At 43.3% G+C, this 27,598-nt stretch overlaps 2 protein-coding genes across 2 annotated transcripts in view; one reads left to right on the top strand and one right to left on the bottom strand.

Annotated features, from left to right (window-relative positions):
- atg5 (ATG5 autophagy related 5 homolog (S. cerevisiae)) overlaps nt 1-20,254 on the bottom strand; it is a 34,375-nt gene extending 14,121 nt beyond the window's left edge. Inside the window, exons 1-6 of the mRNA XM_061049773.1 lie at nt 20,166-20,254; nt 19,557-19,763; nt 18,826-18,953; nt 15,357-15,435; nt 14,939-15,101; nt 11,223-11,317 (exon numbers count right to left, since the gene is read on the bottom strand). Of these exons, the coding sequence (XP_060905756.1) occupies nt 11,223-11,317; nt 14,939-15,101; nt 15,357-15,435; nt 18,826-18,953; nt 19,557-19,664 (573 nt within the window). The 5' untranslated portion in view covers nt 19,665-19,763; nt 20,166-20,254. The remainder of the gene's footprint in view (nt 1-11,222; nt 11,318-14,938; nt 15,102-15,356; nt 15,436-18,825; nt 18,954-19,556; nt 19,764-20,165) is intronic.
- Nucleotides 20,255-21,861: 1,607 nt separating this feature from the next.
- Nucleotides 21,862-26,858, top strand: dctn3 (dynactin 3 (p22)). Its single transcript, XM_061049772.1, has 7 exons — nt 21,862-22,049; nt 23,799-23,883; nt 24,264-24,350; nt 24,513-24,596; nt 25,350-25,408; nt 25,494-25,553; nt 26,152-26,858. The coding sequence occupies exons 1-7, from the start codon at nt 21,948-21,950 to the stop codon at nt 26,236-26,238; spliced, it is 564 nt and encodes a 187-aa protein (XP_060905755.1). The 5' UTR covers nt 21,862-21,947; the 3' UTR covers nt 26,239-26,858.
- The last annotated feature ends 740 nt before the right edge of the window (nt 26,859-27,598 follow it).

Genomic DNA, 27,598 nt, shown 5'->3' with positions numbered 1-27,598 from the left:
GCTGTGTTTGTTTACCGCCAAAACTGTGGTCGCAAACTGCCCCTCGAAATGCATAAAACAGTTAGAAGAAGATGACTTTTATCATCTTCTGATCTGCCACCAAAGGTTTGGTTATTACAGCTAAATCTACTGGGTTTGATCTCAATCATGGGAACAGGAAACCACCGTGTGCTGTTGGCAGGATGTGAGGTATTCAGACGCTTTGTAAATCAAACCCTCTGCTCCAACCACCTGAGAGGTTTGCGGTGCTTCAGTCACCTTACATCTTAGTTTTTTACTGAAGCTGTTGTTCCTCTGGTGAGGTCGGTATAAATGCAACAACCTGTCAACCCCAAGCAGAAAGCCTGTTTTCTAAATGATCTCTTACACAGCCTGGTCTTTGTACCAACTAAAATGGTCTTGGTCTGGTCTACTGGTCTCACGCCTTTACCTAACCTCACACTAACCCCCATGTCCAAGACTTTCCAAAACCACCAAAGGCCTAAATGCATCGATGTATTTGTCAAATGATGCTACAACGAAATGCTTTTTTGTCCCAAGTGATTAAATGGTGCAGACAAAGAAATGCAGCTGATTTCAATTTAAGTTGAAGTCTTTACAAATATAAAATCAATTCAAGGTTTGGTCTGTTTTATATTTAATATAAAAAACAGACAAAATATCCCGTAAATTGTACATATCCCTGTGAGGTAACATTCACGGGAATTTCAAGGAAATAGAAGGTTAACGCAACATTAGATGTTGCAATGTCATGCTTTACTGATCAGCCTGAAAGTCATAGACTGCTGTTGTTCCTGGCAAGAAGGTCACCATCTGAACAGCCGTCACAACGCCTCCCTAGTGGTTCTCAGATGTAGGAAGGAATTAAGAAAAACTCTTCTGTTTCCTGAGAAATTTTCCTGTCTGTTTCAGTGCTGTTGGAGGTCATGGAAATGTCAGGACGCACAATTCCCCCCCCTTCCTATTCCCCCTATGGCATGCACTCACACCGGTTACCTCTTGTACATGACGTCGTAATGCAACTCATGCATGGCGTTACGTGATCATGAAACGTGCTTTAGTTTACAAGACAGGCGGACAACTTCGAAAATAAATAAATAAATCAATAGCTCCCTCCCATAGCAACGGTTGCTGGGCTACTCACAGATTGGACAAACTTCCTCTTTTCAGAGCGTTGCAGTGAAATTGTGACTCGTTACTAAACGTGGTTAAAAGGGGCTCGCGGTGTCTGCAGGAGTGACTGTTAATCAGGACCTGACCGATACGGGATCTTTGGCGCTGTTTACCGATATCGATACTAGGAAGACAAAAAATCTGCTACAGATATATCGGCTGAGATCTGTAGAGATAAATACAAACTATTTTTTTTTGCATTGATTGGGAAAGCTATATAATGAAGACAAAATGGTCACTCAGCTGGAAAGTAACTGAGCATGTACGTGCATCACCGCTCGACACTCTGGAAGGTGATGATGCTTGTTGTAATCCATATAGCGCCCTCTGCTGGTGACAGAGAACTGCAAGTGTAAACATGCTATTTGACCGGCGAATAAATCGAGATCAAATTAGCCGATACCAATAGTCACTGGATATGCTAATATCGGCCGATATTATCGGTTGCCCGATTAATCGGTCCGGCTCTACTCTAAATATCCACATCGTGATCCAGGAGGGTTTTTCATTCCGCGTGGATCTGTAGCATTTAGCTCTCAGTGATGTCGCTGTGACTGTCAGGTTGTTCACATAACTCTCAGCTGCGTATTGAAGGCTCTGTTGGAGACATTTAGAGGATGTTTCAGACCACTGGCTCCAGAAATGGTCACTGATGGAGTCCAGAGGTCAGTCTGTAGAGGAGAGACGGCGAGCAGCCACGAGGAGGACAGCTAGCGTTAGCCGACATACACCCTACTGTATCATCTCTGTCCTCATTCTTTCACTGAGTCTGATCGAACACCATTTTGAATGGTTTCAAATGGGACAGAGCCTGGCGAGTAAAGATTTTGACTTCCTTAGTAACAGTAACTAAGGAGGGCAGAGCTTGACAAAGGGTCAGTTGTGTCTGAGAAATGAACTGCAGACACTGCCACACTGTACCCAATGCTCTCACAGTCAGAGGCACACTGTCCTGATGATGAAGTCCTGACCTCTGACCTCCTCGCTGTTATCTACTGATCATCAAAGGGATCAAGAAACTACTGCTGACCACAACGCAAATCACTCGGGGTAAGAACGGCCATTAAATTGCCTGTAATGTAAACCCACTAAGTCATTACGGGACGGCTAATCAAAAGTGACGCATGCAGCAAACATCCTCATGACTGTTCGGCTCCGATCGGCAACCCTGCAACCACAACATTTCCAGAGTGAGAGCTGCGGGGGAAAGATGGTGGGAAATAACCGCCAGACAGCCGACACAGAACACAGAAAAGACCGCCAGCTCTGGTAGTGGACTTTAAATCAAGAATGTACGTTTCTTAATGACGCCAGAAAAGTCAGAGGGAATATAAAACACCTGTACACAGATGTCACCGGACACCAACAACACTTCAAAATATGGAACCAGTCGATGACAATCAATGCTGGAAGTGTAAGAACGAACTTGGTAAATAACAGGCTGCAGAACCTCGTCAGTGGACATTGTTCTTAAGCTTCTCACCTCGTCTTTGTCGACTTCTCCGCCCTCTGATTGTCAACATATGTGCAGCTGCACTCAGAGACCGTCGGTTGGCGCCAAATAGCCCCAAACTGAATTCCTCCATATTGTTGCTTTAAACTCCAGATGTTGGTGTTGGTGAAAATATGGCAAAAACGTCCAAAATATTATCCAGTTAAAGGAAGAGTGAGCGACTTTTTGATCCAGTAGATGTCACCCTTGAGCACCAAAACAAACTGCTGTTTGGCCACGCCTCCTCCATACTGAAGCCTCCGCTCTCCTCCAGAGACACACCTCCAACCCCCTCTCCCTTCACGTTTGATAAATGCACCATAATTAAGCACTAAGCGCAAGATGTAGACAAACTTATCCTTGGCTCCAGCTGCAATCACCTGTTTCCTGCATTGTTGTGCTAGCATGCTAATGTTAGCGCTCTTTAGTTAGCTTGTAGCTTCACATTGCATGTAAACTGACACAGAATGAGCGTGATCTAAAAACTCTTACTAACATCCAAATAATCAGTGAGTATGTTCTTCTTCTTCTCTCTAGTTCTTGACTAAAACAGCTTTTATACACAAGGGGAGGAGCCGGCTGTCCCGTCCATGTAAACACGGCTCTGACAACAACACAGCCAGCGGGACTCGAGCTTCTCACTCATTGTAGACAGTCATGACTCAGAGACACATTTACACAGGATGGACTTGATTTATGATATATTTATGTGGAACATGTCTCACATTCTTAATTAACTTAACTTAATAAATTGCATTTTTTTTAGACCAAACTTTGAGGATCTGTAATTACACTTTTCTTTGAATCATTGATTTCACAACAGAATTGTGTTTTCTTTTTAATTTAACTGCAAGCTGTAAAATCTCTAGTTATCCAAACCTCGATGGGATGGACAGTGATCAGTACTCGTTGGCTCAGGTGAATAAAAAAACTCTGTTAGCAGTTGATTTCTCGCTCTGGCGCTCAGTTCCTAAAGTAAGACACCGACGCCTCAGAGAGAGATATGTGGCACACGAGGATACCCAACCTGAGGTGTCAAACGGAGAGGCGGACACACAATAGGGCCTAATCATGGAGCTGTGAAAAGGAAACCTGCGAGGACAGGGATCGAGTACCCGGCCGGTAACTACACACCATAGAGTCAGGCGCGAACCAGCAAGAGGAAGGTGGCGGTGGAGGCGTGAAACCCTTGCTCAGGTTACACAGAAACACTGAGTCACTGACAGGAAGCTTGGCATTTCGTGCGGGGTCGCCAGCATGAGCCAAAGCAGGGAGAGTTTGCTAAGTGACAGCTACTTCGATGCATTTTTAAACAGCCTGCGATGAATAATTGAGCCGCTCACCATACAAAGAAGGAGCTACTGATCCCTCGGGAGAGAAGCGTGATATCGCCTGGATGGAGACACTTTCTTTCCAGCTGGCGTGACACCTTAGCTGGCACAGCAGCACATGGCGACACAATGAGAGTGAGGCGTCATTAGGACATCAGGCGAAAAAAAGAACGGCTCGCTCTCGCTGAGTGAAAAGAGAAGCGGAACTCAAGACGTCGCCTAATTGGTGGAGGGGATTCAATCTGCCTAATTGACAGATCGTACAATGAACAGGAGGGGTACAGCGCTGTCAGTCAAAAGCGGTTTCCGTGAATCCAGAGTGCCGAGAGAAAGCGTTTTCCACTGAACTCTGAGACCATCCATTCGTAAATTAAAATTCCAACCTCAATTTTTAGCAGTCATCGTTTTCTCAGGGCCTGAAATGCCAAACCTGTGGAGGAGAAACTCCGTCACGAGACGCCGAAATGACCTCAAAATTATTTATCGGTGGAGTGTTGCATGCTAGGTCGACCTGACGCTTTTCACCAGCACACATCTGCATTTTATTCTGGTGTATTGGTCGCATTGGTTTTTAAGACGCAGCCAACTTTTTAGATTAAAAGCTGTAGTCTCCCAAGCGGGCGGCCCAGGTTCAAATCCCACCTGTTACTCCTTTCCTGCATGTCATTCCCCACTCTCTCTCTCCCTGATTTCTGACTCTGATCTCTCAAATAAAGCCCAAAAAAAAAGGTTTTAAGAGTGCGTCTTATACATCAGATTTTACAGTAACTATACAAAGTTTTCGATTAATCGCGGTTTTAAAAAATTTGTTGGACAGCCCTAAAAAAGATTTTCAACACAGACACGTGTTTCATGTTGAGTTTTTTGAGTCATCACAGATTCTGAAGATGAGGACGATGATCCAAAGCAAAGTTTGCATAAACCACATCACAAGTTTCCAAAAGTTTAAAAATTATTTACCCTCCTGGCATGAGCAGACTGATTACCAAACCTGCTGGTTTTTCATCAAACAGAAACCATTACTGTAAAGGCGTCAGTGCGTGTTTCCCCACTACACCAGGCATGTCACCTGCTGCCTCTGGCATGAGCTGTTTCCAGCATTCCCATGTTTTGTAATTGTCTGTGTAGTCACAACCTCCCCCTCGTCTCAGTCAGCCATTACAAGATATCTGCCGGGCAGTAAACATGCACGCAGCCTCCCCAGCACCACAACACAGAGAGGCGGCTGGAGGTGGAGCGCCCGCTGCTCCGCTCAGGGTCGTGAGTCAGCACTTAGTCACGGAGCAGGAACAGAGAAGTGTACCTGCACAGCAACAATGTAAGCAGTCTTTAAGAGAAGGATAGTAATTTTCACTTTACGCGCAGCCTCCTCGCCCCCCCCCCCCCCCCCCGACCCCTCCGGCTCTTTGAATCACAGTGTGGCGTCACTTCTGGAGCAGGAGGATGCACAGGCAGCCAAACCAGTCTCTCGCGGCCTGCCAGAGCAGAGGGCGCGCCGGGGGCGATGCGCACAAACACGCAGAAGTACACAAGCAAAGTGGAAGCACTGGAAATAACAAAGACGAATCACAGAATAAAATACGTAAAGAAGATTTAAAAGACGGATGAAGATGTGTACACTTAAAGTCTTACTCAAAACAATGAAACGGCAAAGTTTAATATAATAAAGACAAAAAGGCACGAAAAATACTGAAATGTAGCAGGAAATTCCCCAAAGGAGCCAACATTTCAAAATAAAATAATTTAAAACAAAGGATAAAAAACAATGGATTAAAATAAATCACACACACACACACACACACACATGCGCACGGACACACACACACATGCGCACGGACACACACACACATGCGCACGGACACACACACACATGCGCACGGACACACACACACATGCGCACGGACACACACACACATGCGCACGGACACACACACACACACACACACACACACACACACACACACACACACACACACACACACACACACACACACACACACACACACACACACACACACACACACACACACACACACACACACACACACACACACACACACACACACACACACACACACACACACACACACACACACACACACACACACACACACACACACACACACACACACACACACACACACACACACACACACACACACACACACACACACACGAGGTGTCTTTGTCTCCATGAGGAGTGCAGGCCAGACGGAAATGAGCCCTCTGTTATTTGGACGGAGTGTTGTCATTAATTCTGTCTGCATCAAACACAGCACATGTTATTTACACTAAAGACCACAATCTGGCTTTGAAGGCCTCTGAGTGTGTGTGTGTGTGTGTGTGTGTGTCTGAATGTGTGTGTGTCTGTCTGAATGCGAGTGTGTGTGTGTGTGTGTGTGTGTGTGTGTGTGTGTGTGTGTGTGTGTGTGTGTGTGTGTTGGATATTTCCCCTGTGTAAGTCTGCCTCCTTCAAGTCACCAGGGTAACATCCTGGTGCCTAAGCAGCTTCTTCTCCGTCTCGGCACCTTTTTTCCGTCTCTTCATCACATTTTATTTTTAACAACAACTCTGACCGACCAAAACACCAAATAAGTTTTCTCCCTGTAGCAACAGATCCTGATTACATTTTTTCAAAGAAGTAAAGGCCTGTGTCCACGACGATTCCGCCAGTGCTCATTGTTGCTATGGTTATAAAAAGTAAGTCAACCCAGACTGCCCTCTCCCCAAGAACTGTTTCCAGGTCCTCCTGGGGGGGTTCTGAGGCATATCCAGGTTAGTCGGGATAATATGTAAACCCTCCAGCGAACTCTGGGTCTACCCCGGGGTCTCCTCACGGTTGGGCATGCCTGGAAAATCTCTAAATGGCGGCGTCCAGGAGGCATCATTATCAGTTGCCTTTTGAAACATTTACTCAATCTTCAAACTCCTTCAGCTTTTCCCGAGACGCTTTAAGGACGAATGAAAGTCGCTGCAGAAAACTTCTTCCATAATGAGTGTTTTCAAGCTCTTAAAGAACTGATTTATCACCACTCTTTCTTTTTCTCTCTGGCTCTTCTTTGGTGGTAAATATCAGGCGGGTTTTAAGAATCCAGACTTTTCAGGAGTGATGCTTTATTTTCAACAACATGTTTGGAAACCGGCTTTGATGCTGCGATGCTCATAAAGCGACCGAGCTCATAAATGAGCGTGGAAACTTTCAATTCAGCCGCCATGAAAAACAGTGTGGGTTTTATCCCATCCCGCAGCACTTCAGAAGTACAACAAGTGTATGTCTGCGAGGGCGGCTCGGTGCTGCATGTTTTCAGACGGCCACTTTAAAGACGTCTGTTTTATGACTGAACACAAGAATGCTTTTGTCGGGAGTGTGAACTTATTTTTTTATGACAAACAAAATGTGATTGACAGCTGCAGCCACGCCCCTCTCTGTTGTGCAAAAAATTTAAAAGCAGCCATATGTGGAGCCGAGCACGCCTCATTACTAACTTTGCACGCTCAATAATAAATCATCACAGCGGGAAAAAACCAGCAGCTACAGACGATGTGAAATCTGCTGAGTCAGGAGAGTTCAACCATTCACACTGATCTGTTTCCTGCTCAATCTTCTTTCACGTTTTTCCTCACACTTGTCTCGACAGGATTGAATGTTTGAACGCCAGCACAGCACTCAGTGACGCTCTGGTTTCCAGATCAACGCTAATCGTGCACAAATTCACTTCAGCCACTCGACTGTCAACATGTTTGTGTTGCAAAACATCCAGATGTTTGTTTTTTTTCTAAATCCTCACTTCCTTTCGCCTGGACACGAGTTTGTTTTGGTGTCCAGGAGAATTAAAATAACTTTGAATTAGTTTGATTTAAGTGTCGCTTTGGATGATTTCTTCAGACTGCCAGATGTTTCCAAGACAAATATAATCGTTTCAGGAAGGTGTGCGCGCAATCCTGAAGTGTCCAAATGTCTCCAAACTATTCTCCTGATCAGCACAGAAACTATAAACTCTAGACTCAAAGCGAGGAGGAACTTCTCACCCACTGTCTGGCGAGCAGCGTGCTAATGTTTTCCAGCCGCTTATTCATCCCCTTCTTCTTTTTTTTTTTTTAAATGCTCAAAAGGGAATTTTCACCTGACTCAGGACAAAGCTGTGTGGAGGAAACACCCGACCTGAGGCCGTTTGTCTGCCTACGCCTCCTGATCGCAGCCTGAACCCCCCTCAGGCTAGCCCGCCGGCTCACCCCACCACTCATGATATTGTGCACAAAGCAGGGAAAGTCACAGGTATCAAATGTTACAAGAGCTGATGATTAACTTCCCAAAAAGCACCAGGCTGAAACGCGGATCCACACATGTTTGACAGATTTCATCGATTTGTTTGAGAGACTAATGATCTCATCACGGGGCTGCAGAACGAAGAAGCCTCGTTATAATTAAGCCTCACGTTCAGCACTTTGTAATTCATCCAGCTCTTCTTTGCCCTGTATCGTGGTCTTTTGCAGCCGTGTGTGAAGCGTTATCATCTGCCTTGTTGCTAACTGTGCTGTGTATAAATAAACTTCTCCTGCTAGACTTGCTTTCCTCTAAAGTCACAAGCTTACGGGCTTCTTTTGTATGAAAATGATGCTCGATTTGTTTCACGATAACAGACAAAATATATGGGGAATTTGAAGAACGGCAGGTTTTAACAACAAGTTACAAAGTTAGTAAGCTATGGAGTTTTTTTTAATTGTTTATTTGAATCAGGGATGAGATGCACACGCACGCACGCAAATTAAACATTTGTAATACTTATTTTCCCCAAATTGTATTAAAAAACTACGTATAATGAGCAACTTAAAGGTTGAAATCATGATACGAAAATTACTTAAATGGGGCACCTTGAACTATCTTCTCAGCAGGGAGTATCATAAAAAAGACGAGTGGACTAGCGCACGAGCTGCTCCTGCATCAGCAAACGGGCTGAATACCTGAGAGAGGTGACATAGAAAGCAGGTTTTCAAGAGATATCGAAGGGGTGATACTTCTTTAGTTTTATTTGCTCACAAGTTGCCAGAATTGTATCAGAGCCACGGGACTTAACGACAGACACACAGCTGCATTGCGCGCGCATCCTGACGGTCTTCGGTTCTGTGCACACTTCTTTCCAGTTTCTCCTGTCTTGACTGATGTAAAACAAAAGTTTTACTAATGATAACAAAGCTTCCTATGGAGTGAGCCACAAAGAGCAGCTCGTGCAAATAAAAAACAATCCTCTCCGCCATGCGTAATGTAGCCTCGGTGTAGGTTGTAGACACCGGTGTTGAGCCTGATGCATCTCCCGACTTATTTTACCTCTGGTTATTGTAAAAACAGTAAATTAAAATGAATAATAACTGATTTTAATTACAGATGGTTCATTTTTAGGTCACCCAGAGGTGAACGTGTTGTGTTGATCACCTAAAAGTTTCAGTGCGACATCACTTCTAAATGCAGTAGCCTGCTGTTGCGACTTTATCACCAGCTTTCATCAGACTGTAAATATGTAACTATTACTGAACATTTCCTTCTTATCCAAAAATGATATCACGCACAGGCTGCCCAATCATACAGAGGTCCGCTGGTTTAACCGTGGAGTAGCGCTAAAATGCTTCCTCGAATTGCGCACGGAGATGGCACAGATTCATGGCGCATAAAAAGTCAGTAACAGAGTTAGATCACGATAGTGCAGACACGTAGAAGAACGGACTGCCAGACTCATGTGAAAAGTCGTTTAACTGAGTCTACTCAGTTGAAAAACGTGCACTCCACACGGAGCTGATCAGACTGCAGTGCGCAACGCTGAAGGATCAATTCAAGTCTGTTCATTTGGAAACATGTTATCATTTTATAATGCCTAACACTAAAATACCCGAAGATGCATCAAAGACACTCTGTGTGTTTGTGATAAGTTATTCATGTGAGCAGGTTTTATCTGTAATGAACCTTAACGAGTGCAAACTGTGCTGTGGCCTGACACACACAGATCTAAAGTTTCTCTCTAGTAATGCACTGATCCCAGGGCAGGTAGAATAACTTGTGTCAAAGTTTCTATGACCTTGAACAGCAATATTTAAACATAATATTAATATATATAATATATAATAATATATATTAATTATAATAATAATCTCAAACAAAACATAATTATTGATGTTTTCTTCTGTAATGTGGTACATGTAAATATTTCCATGTGCCAACATGCAGTTTGCAATGACAGAGTTAACCCCTCTGCTTAATGTTAATGTTAAAGTCTTCTATACAATCATACAATAGCCTATATATCCATGTGTTGAGTTATAGTGATGGTGGCAAAATTAGTCCGGCCTACTTGAGGTCTCATTTGAACAAATCCGGCCCCCGCCCCAATAGGACTTTGACATCCCTGCTTTAGATGCACGTAACTGAAAACTTAGACATGATTAAGTGTTGTTTTTATATCTCCAGGTGTGTTTGAGCGCCACGATGAGGGCGGAAAAGGTGAGCGTGATTTCAAATTATGATGAAGTGATTTCTTGTTTTGTTCTCTTATAGATGAAAACAGAGAACACATTTCACATTTCCTGCTGCTCGTTTGGAACCGAGCACAGGAACGGCACACTGCACAAAATAAGTCATTTGGCGACACCTACTGGTCTGGCAGGGGAACTACAGCTCTAACCTCAGGAGTGCAGAGACTGAGGAGGGAAGTTTTCACTCCTGGACTAAACTCTTGAAAACGTCCTGAAATTTAGCAGGAGATCTGCAAACGTGTAAACGCAAACACCCCGACCTTAATCAGGATTTTACCTGCCAGCCCCTTGTAAATGGGTTAGCGTAAGGTCAGGTGAGGGCGTAGCGGTATGGGTTAGGTTTAGGGTGGGAGCTGATGTGTGACACAGTGGGTAATATTCAGGAAAAATCTGGTGCAATCTTCATGCATGTTACGGCACTGCTACATACTTTTTGTTCTTTTCCTTTGTTTATACGACTAATATGTCTATTTACAGGCAGAATTGGATGTCCTTTCATCTGTCATCTTGGATTTCCTCTGCGTCTTGTTTCCATCACATCCTGCCTCCCGAGTCTCCCTCCAACCCGCCCGACGGGGAAAACTTCTCACTGTTAGCGACATGTGTGAGTAAGGAGACTCAGGAAGATTTCAGGAGGCAGACTGTTCTAAAATCTTCCAGAAGTGTTCAGAGGTGCACATGTGAAATCAGCATATGTGTGTCACCTGGTATATCCTGAAGGGGATGTATCTGAAGCCGCCCTCCTCGGTAGAATATTCCATCAGCTTCCTGTTCATGGCCCAGAACTGGTCGAACTTATCTGTGACACACACAAAAATGAACACACATGAGAAGTCCCATTCACAAGACTCGCTGCTCACGCAGGTTACCATGTGGTGGACACTGAAGCTTCAGTGTTTATCCAGCTCTGCATCGGTCTGTAAACCTTTCTCGTGGAGCTCGTGGAGCTTATTAGAAACATGCAGAGGCTTTTTAGGTCGGGTACAATCACTTCTATCTGAACCAGTTCTCTTGCCCGCTTCCATCGCTGCAACACCTGTTGGTTTGACCTGATAACTGCTCTCATATCTGGCAAACCGAGGGGCGTCCAAAATGGCCATGTGGGGGGTGCCTTAAAACCGCCTACCTTCTCTGGTCCAAACAAATCCAGAGCATTCAGGACCAGAATCTAAAGTTAGAAGGAGGACATACTGGCTGCTGCATTGTTGTCAGAGAAGCCAGCACTTCAACAAAGCATACACATCTAACCGATTGAACCTTTAATGCTTTGTTAGACCGGTTGTGTTTCTGTTCTCACGCTCAACTAAAGCGGCCGGGACATCATTTTTTGGTGAGCAACATCTTATTTATGTGTTGAGCTTCAGGAGACATGAGGCAACGCTACATTAGCTTCACTTTGTCTGAGGGGAAGCTTGTACAGTAAAGCCTTTTTCTAGTCTCCAACACCATCTTTTATTTCAGACATTACAGCACGGCAGGCTTTTTATAACCCAGGAGAATTCAACCATTTGAACCCTGATCGTCCGGTTTAGAAGTGACTCATGTCAGCATGTGCTGGTTTCAAACCCTCCCTCTCGCTTTCACACACATCTTCTGTTTTCTTTCAGCGGGATGAGAGTATGAGGCTGTACCATTTCTCTGTCTCTGTTTCTGGTTCTCTTTTAGATGTGAAAGTTTTGCTTTAGAGAAGGTTTCATCTCTCTTTTTATTTGCAGCCAGTGAGGCGGACAGCGACTCGTTTGTGGAGGAGTCTGTCAGTGTTATCCTGTGTTTTAATAAAACATGCACACACTCTCTAGGTGTGTGTATTCTCTCTAAAGCCTCTTGTCTGTCAAATCAAAGTCGTCTCCGTCGACGTGATTAAAATCTCCTTCTTTGAGTTTCATGTTAAAGTGGGCGAGCGATGAGCAGCTGAAATGTTGTGGCTCTTCATGCAAATCTCTTCCAAACATTCTCGGTGCAGCATGCACGGTTTCGACGGTTACATGAGAAAAACATTTACATAAAAACACAACGAGTCGTCTTCAGTTTCAATGTTTCTCCTCAACAGCGAGGTTTCCCACACCTTTACATTTTTAGGTATTTTAATTTAATGACATCTTTGAGTCTTTTTGGTGCTGAAGGCGTCAATTAAGGCGCTCAGAACGGACTTAAGACTGAACAGATGAGTCGACAAGATGCAACACAGGATGATATATTTAAACATCCCGAACGCTGCAGAGGGCTGAAACGTCACGTGTGGTCAAAGTGTTTATTGTCGCCTCGTTTGATCAACTCGACCTGCAGCGATTCCAAACGTTTCACGCCACATGTGTCGGGTTCTGCTTTTCAAAGGAGGGCACATGCTCCAAACTTTGACCCCCCCCCTCCCCCCGACTCAACCCCACATCAGAGGCTTGGAATGAATCAGCCCCGCCTCCCCAGACTTCACCTACACAAACCACCACCACCAGTCACATCCAACAGCCAATGAGGACTCGACCTGTCTGATCGGACGGGCGGGAACGGAAGGAAGGGGAAGCTGGTGGGCGTTTGGGTGGGAGATGTTTTGGAAGTGGAGGCTTCAAAGACTGGAGAGACGTCGTAGGTGTGTGTGTGTGTGTGTGTGTGTGTGTGTTGTAACGTCCGTCAGCCTAATCACATGCGTCTCTTTTTATCTGTAAAAGCACTGCAGCTACATCTGGGTGAATCTTCTGCATCTTCGCTCGGGTGTGCATCTGCTACGCGTCTGAGTGTGTGTCTGTGTGTGTGCATGTGTGTGTGTGTGTGTGTGTGTGTGTCCGTGCGTGTGTGTGTGTGTGCGCATGTGTGTGTGTGCGTGTGTGTGTGTGCGTGTGTGTGTGCATGTGTGTGTGTCTGTGTGTGTGTCTGTGTGTGTGTCTGTGTGTGTCTGTGCGTGTGTGTGTGTGTGTCTGTGTGTGTGTGTGTCTGTGTGTGTCTGTGCATGTGTGTGTGTGTGTCTGTGAGTGTGTGTGTCTGTGTGTGTGTGTGTCTGTGTGTGTGTGTGTCTGTGTGTGTCTGTGTGTCTGTGTGTGTCTGTGCGTGTGTGTGTGTGTCTGTGTGTGTGTGTGTCTGTGTGTGTCTGTGCGCGTGTGTGTGTGTCTGTGTCTGTGTGTGTCTGTGTGTGTCTGTTTGTGTGTGTGTCTGTGTGTGTGTGTGTGTGGGTCTCTGTGTGTCTGTTTGTGTGTGTGTCTGTGTGTGTGTGTCTGTGCGTGAGTGTGTGTGTCTGTGCGTGCGTGTGTGTGCTGTAACGTCCATCAGCCTGCGTCAATATGCGTCCCTTTTTCTCTGTAAAAGCACTGCAGCTACATCTGGGTGAATCTTCTGCAAAATATGTGCGTGTGTGATCGCTCGGGTGTGCATCTGCTACACGTCTGAGAGTGAGAGTGTGTGTGTGTGTGTGTGTGTGTGTGTGATTGTAGGTGTGTGACCATGACGAAGACTTTATGTTGAGTTAAAAATAGATTTTCGGTAAAAGAAAAAATACGACGACACAGAAGTTTGTTTTTTTTGTTAACGAGGTGAGATGGGGATAAATGTCAGGGGTGGTCTTTTGGACAACAACATCCATGCTTTTTTTCTAACTTTGACGCTAATCTGTCAAAATTCAAGCGAGGTCCGGGGCGCCGGTAGCCGAGTGGTTAGAGAGTCCTCCTAGCGGGCATCAATTCAATTCTGAACTGTGGCTCCTTTCCCACATGTCATTCCCATTCTCTCTCGCTCCCTGATTTCTGACTCTATCCACTGTCCTATCTGTAAATAAACCTTTTCGAGCAAGGAGGAGAGGAGAGGAGAGGAATCCATTTATTAGGTCGTCTATATCGCAGTCCCGCTCCCCAGGCGCCCCCAGCTGTTTTTCCCCCAGATGCGCTCAGGCTTTCTTTGAGCCGCCGTGAATAGCGAGGTGTGTCTCTGTGTGATCGGGCCCTTAGGTGTTTCAGGTTTTTCACGTGTTTATAAAAACAGCCAACACAACCTGTCGTCACCATACCAAATTTCTGATCCCTGTGTGAGGCTAACGGAGGAGAAAGCATTTTAGAAGTAAAAACTTAAATTACTTTTTATTGACTCAAATGTTTTCAGTTGTCATCGACTCAAACTAGACCAAACCTCTAAAGGGTTAAAATGACTAAAATGCATTTCCGTATTAAGAAGAAATCTAAATTATCCGACAAGATGAGATGTCGTCTCCGTCTTCCTGATGTGTGAGCAGCAGGGACACAACATGTGGACATCTGAGTGTTCATGAGTGAACGTGTGTCACTTCCTCAACAGCTGCTCATGGTCTGTGTGTGTGTGTGTGTGTTTGCCCTCCTCACCTTTGAGCATGCTGGATCACAGCTGCTTATAGACATGTGTATGTGTATGTGTGTGTATGTGTGTGTGTGTGTGTGTGTATGTGTGTGTGCCTGTGCCTCACCGTTCTGCAGGCCCATCCACAGCTGCTTGTGGTCTTTCTTCTGCATGTCGTTGACGACTTGGCTCTTGTGCTTGAGGGCGTCGGCCTCCTTGATGCTGGACATGAAGTGAGCCTCGATCACAGAGTTGGACTGGCAGTGGAGCAGGTCGCGATCTGGAAAATTCTGACACATTCAAAAGAGAACGCACAAAGAAACTCAAAGGTTAAAGGTGTGTTATGTTTATGGCCACAAGGGTGCAGAATAAACCCCAAAACAAGATCAGAAATAGTTGAGAGAAAAATGCAGTATCATCAAGACGAGGGCGGTAAGACGGTATCCAGCTGTGTTTAAAAATAGCAAAAATATCAGTTTCATAAGCGTCAAAAGAGAAGAACAAACAGTGATATGCATATTAAACGCACTCTGTTCGACTCTTACCTTAAAGTGCACAGTGATGCTCCAGGGTAAGACGGTGTTAGGGGCGTGGAGGTCAAACAGCACTCCGATTGGATAGTGCCTTGAACCAGGAAAAGAGAAAACAAGAGTTGGACTTCAAACAGGCAGCAACATGGTGAAGAAGCTCCTCTATATTTACAGGTAAAGTCTCATGAGATGTTAAAATGATAACCAACAGTAACTTGTAAAGTATCAGCAGACAGAGGAGCCGTGTGACCTTCTTAAAGAGATAGTTTACATTTCTATTTGTCATTTCCTGTGTTTAGAATCAGGAACATCTCTCGGGATTCAGTCAACAGGGACTAGATGTTTGTCTTTATCAGAACCATGTGAGTTGTTCAGCTGTAAGTTTCCTGACACCAACGAGCTTTAATTAATAAATGAGAACCTACCATTACAGGTAACATGAAGACGGGTGATACTACACATGTACAACTAGTTTGTGGTTCGGAAATGAGAACAGAGCTTCATATTTCAGAGGCTCAGATTATGTTTTTAAAAGTTACAAATATTCAAAAGCCTAGCACTGATTTATCTCACCTAGTATCAGATAGTACTACTACTACTCAAAGTATCAGATTGTTCTTAAAACAAAGAGAATAAATTATCTGTAATACAAGAGTGACACCTTGTGGCTGAACCTTGTACCTACATTTTATTCACAGGCTGATGTGTGGGACGATTCCCTGTGAATAGACCCATAGGTATAGATTTTGGCATAGAAAGGGTAGATTTGTCTCCCTCAAAAAAAATAAAAATAAAAATTTAAAAGGTCGAAAAAGAGGTAATGAAAAACATTTTATATAAACATTTATATATCCTTCTGACCTGTAAATACGTTTTCCAATCATTTCAGACACCCCTAAAGTGGACCATACCATCTTAACCTGCCGCACAGTCACACGCGCGTGCACAGGCACGTTACTCTCGCTCACGCTTGGTCAATGGATCAGGTCCGTTCAGGTTAGGAGTCGTGGTCTTTATACAGTCTATGGTCGCGGACGCAGACAGTGACAAGACAAAGCAAGAGCGACAGGTTGGTGTTTGCATTAGTGTCCCATTAACTGTATAGAGGTGACACCACAAAGTATACGAGTTAATGACAGACGAGGTGTCCAATTATCAGTAATGAATGGACGACGTGGAGACGAGAGCTTCTGAACAGAGAGAGCTTCTGAACACAGAGAGCTTCTAAACACAGAGAACTTCTGAACACAGAGAGCTTCTAAACACAGAGAGCTTCTGAACATAGAGAGCTTCTGAACATAGAGCTTCTGAACACAGAGAGCTTCTGAACATAGAGCTTCTGAACACAGAGAGCTTCTAAACACAGAGAGCTTCTGAACATAGAGCTTCTGAACATAGAGAGCTTCTAAACACAGAGAGCTTCTGAACAGAGAGAGCTTCTGAACACAGAGAGCTTCTAAACACAGAGAACTTCTGAACACAGAGAGCTTCTAAACACAGAGAACTTCTGAACATAGAGAGCTTCTGAACATAGAGAGCTTCTGAACACAGAGAGCTTCTAAACACAGAGAGCTTCTGAACACAGAGAGCTTCTGAACACAGAGAGCTTCTGAACACAGAGAGCTTCTGAACACAGAGAGCTTCTGAACACAGAGAGCTTCTGAACACAGAGAGCTTCTAAACACAGAGAGCTTCTAAACACAGAGAGCTTCTGAACAGAGAGAGCTTCTGAACACAGAGAGCTTCTGAACACAGAGAGCTTCTGAACACAGAGAGCTTCTAAACACAGAGAGCTTCTAAACACAGAGAGCTTCTAAACACAGAGAGCTTCTGAACACAGAGAGCTTCTAAACACAGAGAGCTTCTGAACACAGAGAGCTTCTGAACCAGCATAACTAAATAACATCCTTTAAGTTATCACTCATTTAACTTTTAACCATGATTTAGGCTGTTGATTAAGAGTTAAGTGTTAAACAACACAGAACAGAAGTCCCTAAAGTCCGCTGTCATTGTGATGTTTGGCAGTGTTACGTTATTGCTTTATTCATTGTGTAATTGTTCTGTCCTCTGCCTGCCAACATTTTAATAAAAACATAAAAACAGCAGGCTATGAATCTACATGCCTTGATGATATTATTCTTTATATAGCCTGCCTATCAATTGATTTTAAGTGCAATAAACACGGACAATATCCGACCGCATTTTTTCCAAATAGTGAGTGAAAGATTAGTCAGCCATAACAACGGCTTTTATGTAGTTTTAAATTTTGGATACTAAGGCTATAACAAGGTGTCATTCTCTAATAGATTTGATTTGAGATGTACATGATTCCTAAAAAAACATCCCAAAACACCTGTAATGTTTTGAATATGCAGAAAGTTATGAACAATACAGTTGAATAATTAATAGTAATTCAAAAATAATCATAATTTCCTATACATAGTAAAGAAATTTCCGCCATAAATGAATTCAGAAAAGGCACAAATTGTTGCATAAAAATTCACCAGAATGCAGGAAATTAAGTGTTTGACGCTCAAAATTCCCAGACCCCCCGCTGAAAATTTGTCCCCCCCTATGTTGAATCCAAAAATACGACCTTGAATAGACCCAACCCCTTTTCAGATTGACAGTTCAAGGTGAGATTCCTAAGCCCCTGTAATGCCCGCCTTCAAAGTAAAAGTCAAGGACGGGTAATTTTGGTAAATTGTGAATTGTCGTTACTGCGCTGATGCAGAACTGCGATCTAAAAACAAGCTTTGGTGGGATGAGTCTAAGGGGTTAAAGGTTGTGTGAAGAAGAGCACGGCTTGGGGCAAATAAGTCCAGCCCGTGCACGTTCTCTCCAACCCAAACCGACGTCACAATAACTGCATTGATGGGCCCGAGACCGACTAAAAGCAGACATTTTTTAAAAATAAGATGGTTTATATAAATAAAGTTTTAAGTTGTCTAATTGACAGAAATCTGTTCAGATGCGATCTAAATGAGTGCAGCACGGAAGCATGTAGGCTGTTGTCTAAAAACAACTTATGGATCCCTAAAACACTTTTTACAAACTGTGTGCTCGTCTGCCGAGCTGTTTGCCGTTTCTAAGCGATGAACTATCAGTGTGAGTGTATCTGTACACTAAGCTGTGGCTCTGTGACTCTGCCACCTGCTGCAGAGCGTGTCTGCATAGCCTCCGTCTTTCCGCTCCACGCTCAATTCAGGTTTGGTGTTTAGTGTGTGTCACTGTGCGCGGCCTGATTGACAGCTCAGGAGTGATGAGGGAGGTGCGTCACATAGACTTGGGTCAGGGCTTCAGCACGGAGCATTAAGACTTTAGAGCAGCCAAAATAATTTTAAAAAGCAGGGAGCCCGGCCTGACGTCAGCCCGAATTATGTATTTACAAACAAAGCCCTACCCGGCCCTAGCCAGAGGTCGGGCTGTGGGTACTTCTAAGACTAAGTCGGCAACACGGGACGTCTAACAAGTGATCACTCACCACTTTAGAGGAGTCCCTTCGTACTCGAACCACATCTCCTCCGCGTCCTCGGCCTTCATCACTTTGTGGAAGTGTTTCTTCACCTTATCTGTGACCAGCGTCAGGTAGCTCACTCTGGGTAACAGCAGCTAAAGGACACACGGCGGACAGGAAGAGAGGTTTAAACATATCTTTACGACGGAGAGCTGCAGACGGAGGATTTGCAGGAGACGTTTGTATTAAAAAAGGACAACACTGCCTGAAAGCTCTGGGACTACCCCGAGGTCTCCTCCCAGTTGGAGTTTCCCCAGAAGGAGGAGACCAGGAGGCATCCTGATCAGATGCCTGAACCTCCTCACCTGACTCCTTTCGATGCAAAGGAGCAGTGACTCTACTCCGAACCCCCCCGACTGTCTGAGCTCCTCCCCCTCTCTCTAAGGCTGAGACACTGATTTTAGATCTGTGTTCCAGATATGTGATGACAAAGTATGTGAAGTTTATACTTATTAAACGTGTCCTTGTTGTGCTTTACACTCGATAGAAAACACATTTTCAGTATCATGTGAACAGTGTCTGACTCTGAAGTGTCTGTAGAGGAAATGAACGGTGGATGTGGCAGTGTAGAAACTGTATCTGAAAGATTTTGAATTGTCCTGCGAGCTGCGTGCAATCTGGCAGAGGTGTAAAAAACTACATGCACCCCTGGTTTAAGGACTCAGGTTGTTGTAGTCAGGTGAAGCCACCCTACTTACATAGTAGGGCTCTGCCTCTCTCTCGGTCACCTCATCCTGGTTCAGGTTGAAGCAGGTGGGGATCCGGCCGAACCAAACGTCTCTCAACACGTCCTTGTCATCTGCCATGATGCTGCTGCTGCTGCTGCTGCTGCTTCTCCCAGAGGTTCATAAAGAATAAAGTCCTCAAACACAGTCCCCGGAGACCAATGGGTGGGCAGCTTCTTTCTGTCAACAACAAAGCAGAGCAGGCAAGAAACCAGTCAGAAAACTTCCAGGAAACAGAGGCAGTGCAGCACGATGCTAAAGCAGCTTTACTGATGTTACTCAGACTGAGGTAAGTCTTTATGAGATCATTAAGGTGTTATCGCCGACCTATAGTTCAGCAGAAAACAGTCACTCACTTACTATCCCTCGTAAACAAACTCAGATCCTCTCAAACTGCGCAGGTGTTTCAGAGTCTGGCGCTAGCTTGAAGGCTAGCTGAGCTAACTTAGCTAGAGGAAAACACGCCAAAAAAATGTCGGCAATAAAGAAATATTTACGCTTACTGGATATTTAATTACAGCCCAAACGTGGGACTTTCTAATGTGCGAAAGAAGCGGTATAAATCTGGTTAAATAATCTTACTTTTGTCGGTGTTTTGCGGGCAGCTCGGAGTGGAAAAGGGCCGAGACTGAGTGTGTTGTCATTCCACTGCTGTCACCGGAAAACAGCTGAAAACACCACCGCGAAACACCGCCCCCTAGCGGCCGCTGTCTTCACTGCAACACCACCGCGAAACACCGCCCCCTAGCGGCCGCTGTCTTCACTGCAACAAGAGCACAAAACATATATTTTTAACCTAGAAACGTTTATACTTTTATACAAAATGATGTAAAGGAGATGTTTATTTTTAACGACACTTATCTCATGTATTTTTATTATGCACTTAGGCAATTAACTCACTTATTTGCACTATACTCTGCCCCCACGAACACTGGACGTTGAAACCCCCTCCCCTCTGCCACCAAGAACTCTGGACTAATAACTCTGAAGCTAACTATTCAAAAGTACACTCAGTTTACTGCACATTGCACATATTGCACAAGTTTACGTTTTCTTTAAATTTTATTTAATTTATTTACCATTTTGTACCTTTTGCACAATTTAGAATTTATTACTGTAAATATTATTTGATCTATTTTACCTCATTTTATTTGATCTATTTTACCTTATCTTATTTGACCTTATTTTGGTTGTATTGCACCGTGGGACGGAGACAAACGCAATTTCGATTCCACTGTATGTCTGACATATTTTGAAATTGACAATAATAATAATAATAATAATAATAATAATAATAATAATAACTTTATTTATCTAGCACCTTTTAAAAACACAGGTTTACAAAGTGCTTTGACAAACAGCAAAAACAAGAACAAAGCAAACTAAACCAAACACAGAAGAACATTAACAACAGCAAGAATATAACAGATGCAAAATACTAAAAATAATTAAATACAGTTCAACAGAAAAGAACCCAAAGTGCACGATACCCAACAGACATATATAACCCGACCATCACAAGAACCATCATAAGAACCATCACAAGAACCATCATAAGAACCCAGGCAACACAAGAACCCAACAACACGAGCTGAGACCAAGAGGACCAAAGATTTTTAAAAAATGTAAGAAACTAAAAGAGCTAAAAGCAAATAAAAAGATAACAGCAATAAGAAGGTAAGAGCAGTAAAATAAATAGAAACAAGTGGTTAAAGGATCAAAAAAATCAAAACTATAAAATAATAATAAAGTTGACTTTGACTTTGACTTTGATATCTCTATATTTATATTTGTTTAATTAATCAGTCACTGCAAAATAATAACTGTACATATTCTTTCAGTCACCACAACTGTCTATTTATTTATTATTATTATTATCATTCATTCACTGAACAGCAAATGCTCTGGCCACTTTTTGCATACTTCTCTCTCATGTCACCACAAATATATTTTTGTTGTTGTTGTTTTTGTAAACGCTGCTGTTTAAGATTGCTGCTAACGAAGTTTCGTTGTGTCCTTGTATACAATGATAATAAAGATTCTATCTATCTATCTATCTATCTATCTATCTTAAGAGTCATAACATTTGGAAAACAAAAAAGTTGTTCTGGGAATGAGGGCTTAATAATTTTATTTCAGTATCTTAGTCAAACTTAGTTGATTAAAAATATTGTACTTTTTTTATTCTTTATATTTAGAGAAAAGTAGCACACTTTCGATAGTCTGATCCACACTCCACACCAGTAGGTGGCGGTAGTGCATCAAATCGTTGTTTGCAAAGCGCCACAAGAGAAGAAGAACGCCGTCGGGAAGGTTCGGCTGTTTGGGTTTTGTAGTCACTTGTGTCCATTAGCAGCCGCAAGAATGGACAAAAAGGTGGATACAGACAACCTTGACATGCGTCTTCAGGCGCTGGAGAGTCAGATTTACGGCGACAGAAGAAACAAAAGTGGAAAACCAGTGAAGGTAAGCCCCGGATAATGTTGTTGTTTACTGATGAGCGGCGGGGCTGCTAAACCTGCTAGCCTGCTGCTAGCCTGAAGGAGCTAACTGTATTGTTACGTTGACGCCCTTTTTGTTTTGTGTACATACTTTTGAGTGCTCGGAGATTTTTCTGGAGTAGTTTATTTCGACATTTCGACTGTTTGCGCCAGTGTAAGACTATAAGAGTAACCGTGATAATATCTACCAGTGAAGTAGCTTCTATGTTAGCTATGTAGCGTCACGAATTAAAAACATACTAAGTGGTCATCACAGATCTCTATGGAAGCCCATTTCCGCCACTTAAAAAAAATACAAATGGAAAAATAGAAATAATAAAGTAATAATAATGAGATATAAAGTCAAAATTACGAGATAAAAAGTCATAATAATGAGATAAAAACTCAAAATTATGAGATAAAAAGTCAAAATTACGAGATAAAAAGTCAAAATTATGAGATAAAAAGTCAAAATAATGAGATAAAAAGTTGAAATTATGAGACTTTATTATTTTCATTTTTTTTTAACTGGCGGAAATGGGCTTCCATAGATCTGCCTTCAGACAAAAATGTTTAGGCAATTAAACTTTTGACTATTTCACAAATTACTCCAAGCAACATATGTAGATGACAAAATCAAAATATAAAAACCAAACTGACCAGAAAACAAAAATACAAACGTGTGTATTACTTGAAATAGAATAAGTTAAAGTCAAATTTTGTTGGCTTTGATAACTGTAAAACAACAGTTATTCAGAAAGTCTGAGTGTGAAGAAGCCCCTCTAGTCCTTAAAAATAAACAACATAATATATTAACTCTTTAGGACTTCAGACTCTGTGTTTAAGTTCAACATTGATCATCTGACTGCTTCAATAACAAATCCCTCTTTACTTGTTTGTGTCTGTGACAACAATGAATACACTCCTTTTCACATCAACTAACTTGATAGCCCACAGTTTGCTCATAACCCAACTCGCTTTTCTGTCTCAAGCTCGCTTTCCTCACTATGGCTATGGCTCACTCTTGCTGCTCAGTTTGTTAAAGCAGAGAGAGGCATTTATTAAAAGTATGGAGAAGTCTGAATAAAAGCCAGAAATGACTTTAAGTTGTTCTTATTTTGTAGCAGATTGGCTGAAAAAATGTTTCAGTCCTTTCAGCCCCTGAATGGAGTCTCTCATCAGAGCATCATATGATACAATGAACATTTTTAACTTACAAAGAGGCATTGATGGGGATTTATTTCCTGGTAGATTATGTCTTTATATCTCTCTCCAATGTTTTGAATTTGGACTGCAGTACCAATTTGAAACACTAGGTGTCAGAGTTACATATTACAATGTTACCATTCATTTAGCAGATGCTTTTATCCAAAGCGACGTACATCAGAGAGTAAGTACAACACTAATCCATTCATACACCGCAACCGAAGCAGCGGGAGCAATGCAGTTAAAGAGCAATGTCATCGGACATGTCAGCTGGGGATCAAACCCTCAACCTTCTGGTTGAGAGGCGACGACTCTATCAACTGAGCCACAGCCGCCCTTTAATTTATCAACAGTATGCAGGACCTTGGTGCCTAGGACTTCTCTATTTTTATTAATGTGGAATCGAAACAGTTATTGTGACGACCCCATGTGTTTGTGTTTGGTATAATACCACATATAACTGTAACAGCTTTCATTTAGCTTTTCTACTCACCTTCATGAAATCTGATCTGTGTCGTTTGTCCTGCAGTGTGCCGAGTCTTTGGTCAGGATTCAGGCAGGTCTGACCAACACTGCCAACAAAAGAGAGCGAGTAAAGATCCTGCACAAGAAGAGTGAGTCATCGTTTCCCAGGCATTGCATTGTGCAGTTCTTGTCATGGAGCTGCAAGACTATTTATCGACAATATACATTTATTATTGTATTTGCTGCTGTGTTGCCCACACTTGCATCACTTGATAGTCCCTGTAGAGATACTCTAGAAACCTGGGGAGAGAGAGAGGGGTTATGATGTGCAGCCAATGCTAACTGTCCAGAATCCAGCTAACCATGAAACTTATTTTCTAGAGTTTTTTTTAGAACATAAACCCCTCTCATTAAATAGTCCTACTTACCGTAGCAAAGTGAAGTTTTAAAGTGTCACATCAGTACTTAGTGCAAAGTTCCTGTGAGTGTTGGCGAGTGTCTCATCGTGTTTATCGGTGTTGTGGTGCAGTTGAGGACCTGATGAAATACCTGGACCCCCAGTTCACCGACCACATCAGCGTCCCTGACGCCATGAAGCTGGAGTTCATCCTCGCCGGTAAGAATCAGGAAAACGGTGCATGGGAGGAATAAACAACATTTATTTACAACCTCAGTTAAAATTCTGAAGGCTTCTGTATTTCTGTTTGGTGTTATGGAAGATTAAATGTCCATCTGATTCAGGACTAACTACGATGCTGTCATGTGTTTGTCTGCACAGAGGAGGACTTCCTGCTTTCCCAGGCTGCTTTGCTGGAGCAAGTCAGCAACTTACAACCTCTGCTGGACAGCACCTACATCAGAGGTGAGCTTCACCTGGCTTGCTTTAAATGCACCATGATGACCTCATGATGGTTGAAAGTGGCAATGCCCGCCTTCTCAGCTTCACTATGTTTTAAAGTACAGTTTGAAATACAAAATGAACGGAGGTGAATTTTTAATAGTTTCATGTGGGGGCTGCACTCAAGATACAGAGGGTGCGTGCCTCAGTATTTCATACAAGTATAAAGGACACAGCCGACTCTCTAGATGGAAAAATAGGTGTCAAAAGCTCGTCTTCTACACCAGATTTGTACGGTGATCTCATCATTTGCTGAAAGAAAGTCTGAGATCGAGGACTTTAAAGTCTGTGTTTGTAACTCCACCATCCTCCCCACAGTCCGCTCTGGTAGCTAGGGTCTTTTGGTTTTGTTTTTTTCCACCTACTTTCTGGGTTGAGGGCTACAGGTCATCAGTCTGGCACGTCTTCACTGAAAGTGTTCAAGACGGACGGGAGAATTCAGTCATGCTTCCGTAAATGGCGGCAAATGAGAGGCCATTTCAATCTATCTAATGTCGCACACTTACTGCCAGAGTGCGGGGAAGGTTGCCGACCCCTGCTGTAGTCCTAGTTCTGCTTCTGGTGCATCTGGCCGTCTTTAAACATGATTATGTCATAAACGCCTTGCGATAAAGGGCTCTGCTGTGTTGTTGTTCCGCCGCTGGATCGATACAGAGTTAATTCTTCAGTTGTGCACCGCTCTAAGAATCTTCTGTGTTTTTGTTCTGTTTGTCACAGATGTACCCGAACACGCCACCAAGCTGCAGCGGCTGTCACAGATTCACATCAAAGAGCAGGTCACCCTCGTCTTCTCTCGGACTCTTTGCATCCTCCCTCGTTAGGTTTTATCTTTTTAACTCTTCGTTTTTTCTTCTTTCACAGGATCAAACTGAAGCTCAGTCCCTGGAGGTGAAGAAGCTTTTCGAGGAGTACAACAAAATGGTACATTTCATTTGTTACAGGGTCGTTTCATTTACATAAAGTGAGAATGTGCGAGATCTTCCACATACATATATCATAAATCAAGTCCATCCTGTGTAAATGTGTCTCTGAGTCATGACTGTCTACAATGAGGGAGAAGCTCGAGTCCCGCTGGCTGTGTTGTTGTCAGAGCCGTGTTTACATTGACGGGACGGCCGGCTCCTCCCCTTGTGTATAAAAGCTGTTTTAGTCAAGGACTAGAGAGAAGAAGAACATACTCACTGATTATTTGGATGTTAGTAAGAGTTTTTAGATCACGCTCATTCTGTGTCAGTTTACATGCAATGAGAAGCTACGAGCTAACTAAAGAGCGCTAACATTAGCATGCTATTATAACAATGAGTATTGTGCATGTGTGAAAACACTTTCCGGAATATTTCAGCGATGTGTCCAAAGTGTAGTATATTCAGAAGCCAACATAACAACAGAGGATATTTAGATCACTGCTCAGGTTTAGACTTCAGACCTTTTAATGACATAAATGGCTGCAGGGATGACGCTCCACCCACTAACCCCCCCCCCCCCCCCCCCCCCCCCCCCCCCCATCTCTGATTGGCAGATGTTCCTGCTGTCCAAGCAGTTCACCCAATGGGACGAGACTCTGAGGAAGCTGGAGGAGGCCAAGGGCATCCGGCCTGTGGAGTAGCCGCTCCCAATACACACACACTCACACACTTCTGATGAGGAGGGTGACGATGAAGAAAAGAGCAACATGATGGGAGTTTACGTCAGACAAGTGTTCCATGTGTGGCCTGTGCTCACAGCATTTCACTGTTTTTGTTTCTAACTGCTTTTAAATGTGTCGGCAGAATTTTAAGAACCAGGAAGTATAACGTTAATAAAATGATGCAACACAGAAAAACTCAAATTAAGTCAGTCCTCTGACAGCGCTGGGACGAAAACTGGTAAGGAACTTTGTCTTGTGACTCTACATCAGATGTCTCTCATCACGTGCTGCTCTTATTTATTTAGAGACAAAAGAGCTTTTTATGCTTTGATCTCGACCTGTAAAACATTCCTCCTCCTCCTCCTCCTCCGCCCGCCTATTCCAAGCCAGTCACTCGACTTGTTGCTCCGCTCCATGCTTGCAGTCCCACACATACATACATGCATCTTCTTTAAGATTGAAGCCCCCCCCCTGCAGAGTCCATGAAGTGTACAAAAAAACTAAACATTATCTTAGACATCATTTACAATATTCTGGATTTCAAAGTTTGTATGTGTCTAAAATGTCATACAACAATAAATATGACTTTGTTTCTTTGACTTCTTGTGTGTGACGTCCGTTTTCAATACTTGATTCTGATTGGCTGATCACGCATAGCAATGGTGTGCTGTCCAAGAAGAACAGACCGTTACTGAGAAAAGCTGACGGTTGCTATGGACGCGGCTCCAATCGCAGACTGGAGGACTTAACTGTGATGGTATCAATCTGCAGAAAGAAGTCCGGCTGATGAGACGAGGCTCTGTTTACTGTGAGAGGAATGGATAAACCGCACTTTAGGAATCAACAAAACTGATGATTAAGCATGAAAATAAACACGTTACAGGACGTGATGTGAGTTTTAAAGATGGTGAATGGAACAGAAAATGATGCGGCAGAGAAACGCACTGAGGTGCTGCTCCGACTCCTGAGGATCTGTTCACCTCGTCCCACCATCGGAGGAAATGTTCACTTTAATGAGAGCAATAACAGCTGAGTTAGCTCATTTAATGAAGGCCACAGAGCTAGCCGTTGCTATGGAAACGGCTCTAGCAGTAGAATCCAACTAACAATTTGTTTAGCTGAAGTTATAAATCATTTTAAAATCCATAAAATAGCTGCAGAATATTATTATTTTTTGTTGCAAATTTGTAATTACCTAAAGCCGTGTGATGAGCAGGATAATGTAAAGTGAGCTGGTTGTTATCCCAGAGGAACACCTTCAGGGTGCGACAGGACCCCTCCCCTTCACATCAGGGTCCTGACATAGACTGGAAATGCTGTCTCCGTCTTAACTCTCAGT

Source organism: Labrus mixtus, chromosome 11 (genome assembly GCF_963584025.1).
Source record: "Labrus mixtus chromosome 11, fLabMix1.1, whole genome shotgun sequence".
Taxonomy (NCBI): domain Eukaryota; kingdom Metazoa; phylum Chordata; class Actinopteri; order Labriformes; family Labridae; genus Labrus; species Labrus mixtus.
This window is presented reverse-complemented; position numbering and strand designations above follow the sequence as displayed.